Source organism: Podarcis pityusensis (assembly GCF_964106645.2).
Source record: "Podarcis pityusensis genome assembly, chromosome: 15".
Taxonomy (NCBI): Eukaryota; Metazoa; Chordata; class Lepidosauria; order Squamata; family Lacertidae; genus Podarcis; species Podarcis pityusensis.
In genome coordinates, this window is record NC_138040.1 from 30890893 (window position 1) to 30904737 (window position 13845).

Below are 13845 nucleotides of genomic sequence, written 5' to 3' on the forward strand. Positions count from 1 at the left end.
GGGCCAAAGGGGGTGGGGAATGTCAAGGAAAGAGAATGTTGGGAGGAAGATTGGATACAAAGGACCTTGTCCTTTCACAGCAGCCCAAAATGCCTCTCAAATTTTGGAGAACTCCCCCCCCCCCAGCTCTGTTGATGGAATAAATCAGTCTCTTTTATAGTAATGGAAGGGAGGAAATTGTGGAGGGGGTAATGTGGCCAGGACACAAGAGCGCTCCTCTGTTGTCAATTTTGCCCTGCTGGCAGGAGAAAACTGCCTTCAAATAAATTCTTCCTACGTCAGCATTGCAGTCTTAAATGTTTGGAATCATTGCAGGTGGTAAGTTTGCTTTATTGTGATAAAACCAAAGAAAATGGATATATTTTGTTTTCAATGCAGCATTTTAGCCTTGTGAACTATTATTTCTAGCACATGATGGATGGAAATGAGTGGGCTTTTAAACATGTCTTTCACGTTTGTAACTCGTTTGCTTCTTGCAATTATAAATTGGATTTGCTTGTTTTATATATAGCCATTACCTATGGCTTCTAAGCACAGAACCACACATTAGTTAGCAGGTAGAAAACATGGGAGGCCGCAGCTAGCTTGTGCAATAAGCTATAGAATAAAAGTTTACCCCCAGTCATTCAAATCCAGCTCATCTGTTAGATGGCTGGCACATGTGGGCCTGAAAGTGGACCTACCAAACAAGGCACTGGGAAAAAGGAGGTAACATGAATTCTGGGAAGGCAATGGAAGAGGAGAGCATAAACCAAGGGTTGGAAAACTAAGGTCCGCGGGCTGGATCTGGCCTAATTGCCTTCTAAATCCGGCCCACAGATGGTCCGGGAATCACCACGTGGATCGGCGTGGATCTGATTGTTCGGGCTGCGCCAGCGTGCTCGTTCTTTCCCTCTCCCTCATACGACGGCAGCGGAGGCGCCTTCTCCCTCCCTCCTCCTGGCTTTTCCCTGCCCTGCCTAGAGGAGGAAGGGGGCTGGGCTTTGTTGGTGCCAGCAGCAGCACAGTGTGAGTGCTTGAGCGGCCGCCATTTTAAGCAGGCTCAATTAGGGCTTTGTTGCCGCCAGCCGCTCTCTAGAGCCCTTTCATGCGCTGCTCATCATCCCCGCTGCTGCCAGCCCCGGCCACTTGCAAGACACAGGTAAGCAGTCACCGAGGCTCGTCCAGTGCTGTGGAGAAGGGAGGGGAGAGTTGTGGGGGGGAGGGATGGCTTACTTGAGTAGAATGTGTCCTTTTATTTAAAATGCATCTCTGGGTTATTTGTGGGGCCTGCCTGGTGCTCTTGCATGGAATGTGTCCTTTTAAAATGCTTCTCAGTGTGCATAGGAATTCGTTCTTCTTCTTCTTTTCAAAATATAGTCCAGCCCCCCACAAGGTCTGAGGGACAGTGGACCGCCCCCTGCTGAAAAAGTTTGAGGACTCTTGGCATTAACAAAAGGAAAGGTGCTCTGTCCAGGTTACACATTCCACTTAGGATGCTGTAAAGCAGGGCCAGAAAGGCCTGGGCAGGGTGTGTAGCCTGAGGATGGGTCCCCAGGGAGTTTGGAGGATAGAATGTGGCCCCCAGACCTGAGGTTCCTCATCCCTGCCCCAGAGAGTCACCCCTACTCAGCACAGACACCACTGGCAGCATGGGTCAGTAGCCTGATTTAGCATAAAAGTATCTTCATGCATAAACTCAGGAAATGCAAAAACCCAATTGGAGTCACATGCATTAAAAAAGCCATCTAAAAACCGTATTGAAATTATCTGCTGTTCCAACATAAATTTGACTGCAACATTGTTTGCTGGTCTCATCATTACCTCCCCAAGATGAACTGTATTTGCTATGCACCATTGCCCAGATACTCGGTTAACCTAGTCCCTGTTCCTTTGAGCTAAAGGTTGCACCATAAATAGATTTTGCATTTTGGACGCATTGCTGGTTCTGTGGCTCTTGATAATTTCAGCTCCAATTTACCCATGTAAATCCACAATAGCTCTGCTGAACCCTTACTACTTTCTATATGAGTTGAACGCATAATTTGTCTCCATGTCTCTAATGGGTTCCATGGATTCCTTATTCTTGTGTGCGTTTTGTTCCATTTCATAAAAGCAGTAAGACTCCAGGCAGCTCATTACTAGGTGATTATTACTGTGCTCAGCTGGCTAAAGCCATTCAGCCATTGACTTCCTGGCTTGTACCAGGATGAAGTCATGCAACAGGCCCAAACCTTTTGGACTAGAACCACACTGAACATTGGTTTCACTTGCAGTTGTTGAAATTGATCTCAATTCACAACAAAACAATTTATCCTGGAAAGCAGAACTGCCACCTTTCCCAAAAAAGAGGGGCTGGAGAGACCCCAGTCTAGCAGCTTGCTGATATATGCATATATATAAGTTCTTTACATATTTTTTTTCCTCTATCACATGAAGCCTCACGGTTGAATATTTAGCTAATCTGCAATGAAAAGCATTATGTTGCGAAAAGGTGCTTATTTTACAAGAGTTAACATCCAAGGTTGCCTAAAAGCAATTCAATAAGTGAACCTTGAGGACCATCCTCAAGGACCAACCTTAAGGACCATCAGGCAAAATATTTGAGGGATTTCAATGGAAAACCAAACAATTGATAAGGATCCTGAAATTTTTCATGGGTATTTCAAACACTGTCAATGCAATATGAACACACCATAAGTGTGGTATTTGATCAGAGGCTAACAGGAGCTGGAGTCCATCACAAGTCCCTCTTCCCCGCCTTTCCATGATGGGTTCCACCCAACTTATTATTAGTAGAGAAGCTTTTGATGATCAGCAACCAATATCCACATTCCAGAAAGGAAGGTACCTACTGTGAGAGATTATGGTGAAGCTTTCTGGTAGCAAAACCCTGTGTCATATTTTCCATGCTGAGTGTCCAGTCCAGAGGTTTGTGTTAAGCTTCCTACTGCTTTTATTTCAATAAAATTACCCTACAGATGTGACACTGCCAAACAATCTGTGCCAAATTCACACATGTCAACTTGATAAGAGGCAAAAAATAACAAAGGTTTGCCTTGTTGAATGGGCACCTCCACCAACCACAGCTTTCCACACTCTCCACTTGGAATGTACTGCTAAAAATCTTTCTGCCCTCTAGCTGCTGCGAGGAGACCAGTGTGAGTGCTGAGCACAGCCTTGGAACACGTATTGCAGTTCCAAATGATTCTCCAAAACTCTGTGAAAAGGGCCCTGCCATCTTCCTCCTGCAGCAGCAGGAGGTAGCAGCTGTCTAGATACTGAATGCTAATAGGAAAAACTTGCAGAGGAACAAGAAGGCTGCAATGCATCAACTTTTTTCACCTGTGTTTGGAAGCTATCACCACTGACATGAGCAGGGCACCTTAATAACTTCCTGATCAGGCTGCAGAATGATAAATGCCCATTACCACTTTTCTTTTTTAATGAAAGAGGGGACATTTTCAGCTGTACATCATCTTTGGCCTGGTAACAAGGAATGCAAGGAGCTCACCGTCCAAGTCAAAGTGGGCTCCCCCCCTCCACCCCATTCACTAAAAATAAAAGATTTAAGGAGTTCAGAATTGTTCTCAGACTCTGGCTTTATGCTGCTCCTCTTGAAGGGACATTTATGATTTTCATGGATTGCTAGATGTCTGTTTTTATTGGCACTTTATTGATTTTGATCTTTATGGTGCTTTATGCTGTTTTTGCACACTGCTTTGAGATTGTGATGGACAATCATCCTAAAAATAGACTGCATAATAATAAAGTGAACCCCCATCACCACCACCCCTACTGTTCTTGAACAGCACTGGATGCCTCCATAACATGCACTGTTGATCTCAGTTGTTAATGCACCAAAGGAGAAGCAGGGACAAACTTGGCAGAGTTTGCTTCCAGATGTTCAAGAATGCAGAGATGGCAACAAGGGAAGATGGGAATGGCAACAGCAGTCCAAGTGGGAAATGAGAAGCAGCCTTGTGTTACTTTGCTCCATGGGAGTGGCAATGGACCCTGGACTAGTTCACACAAATGGCAGATGAGGCAGCAAAACTATTCCTGGCCTGTACCATTCCAGACTGCAAATGACAGTTTCCTTGGCTGAGGTTGCCTCCAGACTGTCAGGGAGGAAATTACCATCACGTTATGTTGAATGTTCCATCAGCACAAGCTTTTCAGCTTCACAAACAGAATGACTCCAGCTCTCCTCCCCACATGTGATGTTCTGAGGATTCTCCCAACCCTGCACAAAGCCAATTTCAGGGAGTATTGGGGGGGTAGGGGGGAAAGCTGCATTGTACAGTGAAAGTCTGTGAATGCGGTTTCCACTGACAGGTGAATCTGTCCTCAGTATTTTGCAGGAGAGAGTCAAGTACATATTGGAAATTTAGATTTGCACAATTAAAGTGCATCAAAATGCTCTCTTGCCCTGGTGCAACACACACACACACACACACACACACACACACACACACACTTTTTTGCAATTAGGAAAGTGATGGGGAAATGCACTGATAAGTGTGGGATGAACAAATGATTAGCCATTGCATAGCCACTGTGCGAGCAAATCAGGACGGATGCTCATGGGCATATAACCTTCCTGCAAACAAGTCAGACCAAATGCTCAACAAAGACGAGACATAGTCTAGCCTCTGTGTAAGCTTTGTGCAAGCAAATCAAGATGAATGTTCAATAAACAGGCCACCTGAAGGAGTCAAGAATCATCCTCTTTGGAAAGAAAACTCCCTACAACACCAGAAAAAAAGATGACAGGAAGAAGAGTTCTAGCCTTCCCTTCCCTACATAAGCTAGTTTTGTATATGTATCTCCCATGGGAAAGCTGACCACCATGCAACTCCCCACCTGCACTCTAAAGTTGCACAATGCATAAACAATTTTACCACCTCCTTTGTTGTTTGTATAAGATAGTGCACATGCCTCAAACTGGTCCACAGTGCACATCCAGGCCCCACGAGAACGGTAGGCAATGGTGACTGCAATCTAGGGACTGAGATCTGTGTAGTAACAAAAACACATGCAATTCAAACTGAGTTTCTGGGCAGCCATTAGGGGTGGGATCCAGAAAAAAAGAGGTAGCTTTAACTTTCTTCCTCTCCTGCCATTCCCATTTCCTGGATTGAAATCTCCCCCCTGCCTGAAAGCTGCTGCCAACTGTGTACCTGTTATTGTACCCCCAAATCTACTAGCGACATGGAGGATTTAAATTAAGAAAATGGAATGAGGGAGAAGGGAGAAGGGGGAAGGGAGAAGGGAGGACACCCCCCCCCCCCCCGAGAATGGTGGCTCTCTTACAAGTCAGACACAGACACAGACACAGACACAGACACACACACACACACACACACACACACACACACACACACACACAGCTTCTAACAAAACTAAAGTATGCTTGCATAATCTCCAACACTGTGCCTAGTTTCACTATTAGAAAGCTTGTCACTTCCATGACCGAATGCAGAACCAATCGCTTGCTGTGAAAGAATCCTCACACAGGTTTTTGGACAGCAGGAGCAGTTTGTGCCGGTATACAAAATAGGAATACTGGATGAAAGCTTACAAAGAGGAAGTCCCAGGAAGTTGGGAAGCCAGAGGTGGGGTGCTTGCCAGGAAAGGCCAAAGAAGACAATGCCCGAAAAAAGGCAGGAGCCTGGGGGAAGGGTTGGTTACAAAGGAGAGGAGAAGCAGAGGAGAAATGGTAGGCAAGCATGAGAAAACTGCGGAGCCTCTGGAGAAAGAGGGGCAGACAGAAATGCTGGAGAGGATGGCCGAGAGTTTGACGGCAACATGCAGAACGTACTTGCCTGTGCAAACAGTAGGGAATGGATTGATGGGGATATACACAGGAGGGTGAGAGGGGCTCTGTGTGGGAGATAGAGGCCCACTTTTCTGTAGATGAATAAAGGATATGGTATAATAATAATAATAATAATAATAATAATAATAATAATTTATACCCCGCCCATCTGACTGGGTTTCCCCTCCACTCTGGGCGGCTTCCAACAAAATATTAAAAATGCAATAAAACATTAGACATTAAAAACTTCTCTAAACAATTGAGATAGAAGGTTTTTAAATCTATTTCTCTTTGTTATTGTTGCTTTTTCTTTTAGATTAGCTTGGTTTTTGTTGTATTGCATAAAAAATATTAACAAACAAATAAAACAGCAGGTAAAAGAGGCATGGAGATAAGTGTTGAGAACTTTCCCCTCTTTTTTTCTAGTTATTCCTCTGTGACTGGGAAGCAACTATACTATCGTTGTCCATGTCATCAGATTTATTACCAGGTCTCAGGGTGGGTTACAACAATTTCAAAACTCAACATTAAAAACGGTTAGAACAGATCACAATCACAGGGTGGGCTCTGAAAACATGTGTCTCAGGCATCGAAGGTCGGGGTAAAAAGGTGGGTCTTCAGCATTCATTGAAAGCTGTACAGTGAAAAAGCCTCCGAAATCAGAGTACGGTATTTTTCATACCCAAGGGCCTCTGGCAGGGGCAAAAGAGACAGTTCCCACTCACCCTCCAGTGAACCATTATTCCCAATATTCTTTCTTTTATTTTTAAAAGTGTAAGTTTCTAGCATTTGTAGAACTTAAAACATGAGACAAAATGTACAGGGGTTATTCTCATTTTTCGGTGAGAAATTAGCCTGCTTCCCCTCCTTTTCAGTGGTTTTCTTTGCCTGCCCCCTAACCCCACCACTGCAACCCACACAGATACTCCTGCCCACACCCTTTACAACTTGCACAGAATGAAATCTGAGGCGGCAGAAGCCTGAGTTAATTGCACTTTGGGCCTTCTTTCCATCTTGGGTTTTTGGTGGGAAAATTCTGAGGGAACATTCTGAGGCGTTTCTCTTGTGACTGCAGTGGGCAGCAGCAGACAAGATGGAGGCAGTTTCCTCACAGCAAGTCACACCACTGGTCCATCTAGCTCACTATTGTCTACACCAACTAGGCAGTGACTTTCCAGGGTTTCAGAAAGGGAGCATTCCCAGTCCTAGCTGTAGTTGCTGGGGATTGAACCGGAGGCCTTCTGCACACAGAGCAGATGCTCTACACTAGGTCATGGAAGAAGAGGGAAGAGCTAGTCTTGAAATTTGACAGTTTCTAACTTTTCATTACTCTCCCTGCTCTGTCTCGGTGGACAATTGGCACCTTTTAATCGGTTCCATGCCCCTATGTCTTTTAACAATGGCCAGGCATGTTGAAATGGATGCTTTTCGCAGCACATGCCCCTTTTGGTTCTCTGCCCCAAATAACTGCCATTTCAATGCCACATGCTGAAGCTGCTGGTTAGTTGAACCAAATTTGTGAAACATACTTTTATTCCCTGAGCCACACAATTTTTTGGCCTCCCCTTAGGATGGAATCATATACTTATCTGCCTGGGAATGAGCCCAGTCAGTGAGATTTTAAGAAATGCCTAGGACTGCACTATATAGGACTACACTATAATCTTTAAGATTATAGAAGGGAATCTTTCACAAAGGCAGCCAGTCCATCACACACCCAGCAGGATTCCCCCATTCTCTCATAAGCCCTGTCTGCCAATTGTCTGCCGCTCAGAGGGAGGAGCAAGGAAATTAAGGTTGCTACCTGTGACAGTGCTCCTATGCCCTGAACTGCTGTACTAAAACCAAAAAAGGAACAGCTTTGGGTGGTTGTTTCCCCCAACGCCACCGGTCTAGGCATTCAACAGAGGAACTTCATTTTTGCTAGATTGTAAATACATGGAAATGATGGGAGGACAAGAAGATTGTCCAGCAATAGGAAAACAAGTAAGTGGAAGGAAAAAATGTTTCACTTTCTTGATGTATCATTGGGCCATCTTGGTGTCTGCGGATCCCACAAAGAAAAAGCCAGGAAGTGCATTTTTTCAAAAATCTGTTCCAGCTCCCTGGCTGCTGCATACCATAAACATAAGGCACATTTAAAGCACATGACTTCGCCTCAGAATCTTGACTGCTGTAGTTTGCTAAGGGTACTGGGACTTACATCTCTGTGAGAGGTAAACTACAGTTTCCATGATTCTTTGGGAAGTCATGTGCTTTAAATGTACTGCTTGTATTCAGCCCCATTATGGGGATGGAGAACCTGTGGTTCTGCAGCTGTTGCTAGACCACCATTCCCATCACCCTTGACCATTGGCCATGCTGCCTGGGGCTGGTGAGAGTTGGAGTCAGACAACCTCTGGAGAATAATAAATTCCCCTTTTCTGCTCTGCACTATTACACTGGGAAAAAAACATACCCATCAGCTTTTTCCTTGTCACAGGTACCCTCCCCTTTCTTAACCTGCATCAACCATCACCAGTCTTCCATATAATTTGACTACAACCTCTATCAGTACCAGCCAGCACAGTTGTAGTCTTAAACATCTGGGGGCACCAGGTTGGCGAAGCCCTCTAGAATTAGGGATGACCCACAAAAACAATTCCCAACCAAGCACTCCCTGATTAAGAACATAAAATTAATAACTTCTCTCTCTGTTCTTTTTTATATATAAAGCCGCGCTATATTAACCGTATACATTTATGTTGATTATAAAAAGTCATTTTCCAAATTGATTTTTTGTCTGAGGAGATTTAAGTGTCTGCAAGAAAAGAACAGGCTGATTTATAATCTACAAGATGCCGAGGTGTAGGGATTAGCACACACATCAGACAGAAATGTGACCTTTACTGTTTGACAAAACCCTACCCCCTCAAAGAAAAACCAAATAAAATAAAATAAAATAAAATAGATAACTGCTTCTTTCCATATGTCAAACCAGGAACCCTTAAATCAAGGGATCTTGTGGCCCTGCAGATGGTGTTGGACTCTAGCACACAACATCCTTGATCCTGACCATTGCTCATGCTAGCTAAAGAGGACAGGAGCTGAATTCAGGCAACCTCTGGAAGTTCACCATCCCTGCCTTAACTCAGAGTGGTTACTCTCTGGGTTAAATATTTTGCCCCTGCACAATTTGTGACTAGGGCATTGGCAGTCATCTAACTGTGGAAATCTTAACTGATTTACTGCATGGCTTTTAGTCAATAAACTATTTAATTAAAATTTGCATGCAAGGAAAACAACTGATCTAAAGCAGGAGTGGCCATCCAGATGTTGGATTCCAACTCCCAACATATCCACCAGTGCTGGATTTATGTATAAGCTAAACAAGCTATAGCTTGGGGCCCCACTCTCTTGGGGGCCCCCAAAAAAATTAAAGGAAAAAAACCTGGATGCACATTTCCAAAATATAAGATAAAAAACAAATAAAATGGCTTTAGATACCTATTAGGTCCATAAATTACCATATAGCATATATTCAACACAAAAAAACCAGTGACAATTTGTTGTTGACAAAGGACAGCTGGACATATAAAGGGCCCCATTACGTCCAGTAGCTTAGGGCCTCATCAAACCTAAATCCGGCCCTGCCAGTCACCATGGCCAATAGTCAGGAAGTTGGTGTCAAAGGTACTAGGTTGACTATCACTGATCTAAAGCACTCTGTCTGTCTGTTTCTCTCTCTCTCTCTCTTTCACACACACACACACACACACACACACACACACCATCCTTTCTGCTGATGCACATCCAGCAAGTATCCTTAGGAGACTCATCCCGTTTTGCATGGGGTAGAAAGAGAAATACATATTTTAAGTTCATGCTCATTAGGTGTTTGGTTGTTTGTTAAAAGTTGCTTCTAGTATACAAATTATTCCTTTAAAAAAAATCAGCCTGGTTAATTGAAGTCCTTTTTCAGCTGATCAATAGATTTCATAATTGGTTAATCTAACCAGTTAATTGATTAAGCATTGCACCATAAGCTATAAACTGTGGCCTCTCATATGCTTTTGAAATCCATTTCCCCCCAGTCCTTGGCAGGCATAAAATTCAGGAGGTTGCTAGGTAGATTTTATGGACTGGCCTAGATGGCAGATGGCATTCATTCTGACATGTCACAAATTGTGAAGGTCTGCTTTAAGGTTACATGAGAACTATGAACATCAGAAGTAATCTTATGTCAAGTCCATCCAGCTCAGTATTGCAGCGGGTTTCTAAGGTTTCAGATGTGAGTCCTCCTGAACCTTACCTGGAGATGATGGGGATTGAACCTGGGACGACCTGCATGCCAAACATGGGATCTACCACAAGGCTTTTCCCCTTTCCCTGATGGATTTTGTTTTGTTACGGCAACATTGTAGTAAGAAAACCTGCAGTGGCTGGTGAAATATCTATTAACATTATATTAGCCTTCACCAGTCCGGTGCCTCTCTCCCACCACCTGACATTTCGGACTGCAACTGCCATCAGCCCCATGCTGGTTAGAGTTGATGTGAGTTGTAGTCTAAAACATCTGGAGGGCAAAGGCTGCAGTACATGAAACAGGAGCTCAGTTGGGTCTAGACTGAACAACTCTACTCCACAGGATCTCTCCTAATAACAACCACACACATACTGAATTATAAGAAATTGCATCTGGTGGAGATATATATATATTCCCAGCAGCTTTCCTACAACTCAGAAATTGCTTTCCTGTGGAAGCTCATCTGAGTATATTTCGGAAATAATGGTTTTTTTGTGTTTTTTAAGGACATTATTTCACTTTTCTCTTACGTCTGCCAGTAGAAACAATAAAGAGAAAGGGATAAATGAGGACAAGGATTACATAAACCCTTATGTGAAAAAAAAAATCAAATAATAATTATTTTGTTTTGAAAAACACTCTTCATTTAACAATAAGATTGCAACTCAGGTGTCAAGACTCGCTTAAGAAATCAGAACAAGCAGTACTTATATAACCATCCATATACCCTGCATAATAACAGAGAACTCCCTTAATAAGTGAACAAATTATTATTTTGCTAAACAAAATTAATAAGTTTAGGATTTAAGTTCTGATGGTATAAAAACAATAACCAATAAAATAGAAAAAATACAGGGTGTGTACCTACCATTTACTCTCCCCCCACTCTGCCACCAAGTACTCCTATGTGTGCTGGCTTGCTCCATGGCAGGTCAGAAATTAAACTGGTAAATCTTTTTATGGCATTGAAATGCCAGGATAGTGGTTAACATTATCTGTTGATTTTTTTCATCTAGTAGAGCACCTGAGATCTAGTTTTTTGTTGTTGTTTTTTTAAAAAAAGACAGGGAGAAGCTGACAACCATACAGCCAGTAGGGCTTTGAAGGCTGGGACAAGGGTAAAATCTGATTCAGTTCACATTTAAAAGTGAACCTACCTAATTTGCAGTTTCTGAAACTACACACAAACCAAAATGCAGCCATCATTTGGAATTCTCGCTTCTCTGAATTTTACACCGCAGTTATCCAGCTAAGTAATGTGTGCAAAAATGCACGTACCAGGGTAAAATGTGCATTAAAATACTGTTACAAACATTATTCTGTGTATTTTATAGTTTATTGAAAACAACATCCACAAGGCATTATATTTAGGGGTGGGGGAACTGCTTTGAAAAATGCGTATATTAGGCAGAATTGCATACAAAAATGTGTTCATTAGGAGAAATTCATGTTAGAATGCTGAATGAATTTTCATGAGGACTTTAAAAAATAATCTTAACTAGTGTGGAATTGTGAAGAAGTGAACCCTAAGATTGGAAAAACGAGAGACACAGAAATTGCCCAGGGAGCTTGAGCTCCAGGACCTCTTTTGTCGTTTTTTTTAGTTAAAATGCTGCTGCTGTTACATTTTCAGGAGGACTTTTAAAAAAGTATATGCAAGCGTCTGCTAGGGGCCTGTGCCTTAAGCCCTTTAAATACCTCACAATAACTTTTCAGACAGCTTTTCCCCCCTCCTCCTCGGCAGCACTGCTTTCCAGGAAAGGTAATCTTCAAGAGCTCAGGTGTTAGTCTCAAGAGTAATCAAGCAGGTTATTCACCTGCCACCCTTTCCAAGAACTTGCGGCATTAAGGGACTGTAGCGCTTTGCGCTCTTGATAGCTGTTTCATTTTGAAGTCTTTCCCTTTACAACCGGAGAAAAGAGAACTTCGTTTAAAAGCAAGTAAGGAGGCTTCTTTACAATGCAGGCTTATTTTACTCAGTCGCAACTATCAACCATCCTTTCCCTCTGTTTCCTGCCTGGGATCTAAACTGTAGCTCAGGAGGATTGCCAGCTTCTTTACTGGCGCGTGCTCTTCTGCTTTTTAGAACCATCTTGCATTCTATATGGAGGGAGCGAAGTTGCACCTGCTAAAACATCCAAACATCCTCTCTCTGTTGCGCGGTTCTAAAAGGCATAGGAGCCCCCGGCATTTGAGCCACGTTCCCTGTCCAACCTTATACGTACATGCATGCTTCGAGTTTTCCGTAGAAATTACTTTCCAGTATGTGTGCTCAGGATCGGGTCTTTTTTCTTTTGTGCCCGGAGCTGCGTGTCTATGCGCTTACTTGAGAGTAAGTTCTAATTGGGCTCTCTGCGGAACTTTCTTCAGCGTAAACCGTGTATTAGATCGGCACGGCAAGGCTGCCATCCGAAGCATATATACCTGGCAGAAAGTCTCATCGGAATCTATGGGACTTACTTTCCAGAGCAAATAAATACATGCATCGGATCGGGCTGCAAGATTCCCTTTCAAAAGCGGGCAGAGGGGGAGGGGAGGAGGGGGGGAGATGTTAATTTCATTCCTGTAGAAGAGAAGCCTTCCTACCAACCCTTTACAGCTGCAATTCTATGCCCACTTACTAGAGAGTAATCCCATTGACCGCAGTGGGTTTACTTCTGAGAAAGCACGCCTGGAATAGTCGCGTAAGGGCCGTTTCCTCAGAAGTAAACTCCAGCGTTTTCCGCGCGAGGTTCTCTCCGGCAGGTGTGCGGGTGGCACAGGCAGGCTTCCCTGAGCTTGGCGATTCATTGAATTCAGTAGGAGTTTGCTTCTTCTGAGCAAAACATGCCCAGGGATCGGGCTGTCTCAGGCTGGACTAACAACAACGACAAAAATATTACTTGAACTTGTAATAATAGCAGCACAGATTTTGTAAAGAAGGACGAGGCGAAAGAGGAAGGGGGAGAGAATAACCCTACCGCCCTCCTTCTCTCAGGTTGCTCGCAAGTCGTTCCTCTTTAAAGACTACTCCAGTCGGCGTGTCAGTCAGTCCAGGCAGCGGCTGTGGGAGGAGCTCCTCGGGAGGAGGCTGGCGAGGCTGAGAGAGCCAGGGAATGGAGCGGAGAAGAGCGCGTACATGAGCGAAGAGGAGGTAGGCGCCGGGAGAGCGAGCGAGGCTGAGCAACTAAACTCCATCTCAGCCTTAGCAGCAGAAGCAGCCGCCGCCGCCGCCGCTATTGCTGCCAACCCAGAGAACGCTTCGCCGGTGTGTAGGAAGAGGGCTTCGGCAAGAGAAGAAGGCAGGCGAGAGCATCGGGAGGCAGATAAAGCTAGCCCCCGAAACTGCTTAAGCGCGCAAGTTCGTCTCTCTTATTTCCCCGCCGAACTCTTAAGGAATGAAAGCTTTTCAGACAGATCTCGTCCTCCTCTGCTTCTTCCTCTTCAGTCAAGGTAGGACCTATCTATATATGTATCTCTCTCTCTCTCTCTCTCTCTCTCTCTCTCTCTCTTTCTTTTTAACTTTCCAGGTGGGTTGGGGATGATGGTGGTGGTGGTGAAGGCATTTGCGGCCAGTGTGTCTCTCGCAGCTGGGCAAAAGGAGGAGGAGGAAGGAACTCCGATGACTTTTGTTTTTGGAGCTGGTTTCCTCATCTCCCTGCTATTCCTCTCCAGCCCCCAACCGCCGCTTCTTCTTGGCGTATCGCTGTTTCAGTTGGAAGTGAAGGGTTTAAGCAGCTGGTGTATGTTTTTTGTAAATCTACCCCCACCAAAAAGAAAA

At 44.1% G+C, this 13845-nt stretch overlaps 1 protein-coding gene across 2 annotated transcripts in view; it reads left to right on the forward strand.

Moving 5' to 3' along the window:
- Positions 1–7693: 7693 nt before the first annotated feature.
- KIRREL3 (kirre like nephrin family adhesion molecule 3) overlaps positions 7694–13845 on the forward strand; it is a 737348-nt gene continuing 731196 nt past the window's right edge. For both annotated transcript variants that reach the window (XM_080983902.1, XM_080983903.1), the window contains exons 1-2: positions 7694–7786; positions 13063–13517. In XM_080983902.1, coding sequence (XP_080840028.1) covers positions 13463–13517 — 55 coding nt within the window. In that variant the 5' untranslated portion in view covers positions 7694–7786; positions 13063–13462. The remainder of the gene's footprint in view (positions 7787–13062; positions 13518–13845) is intronic.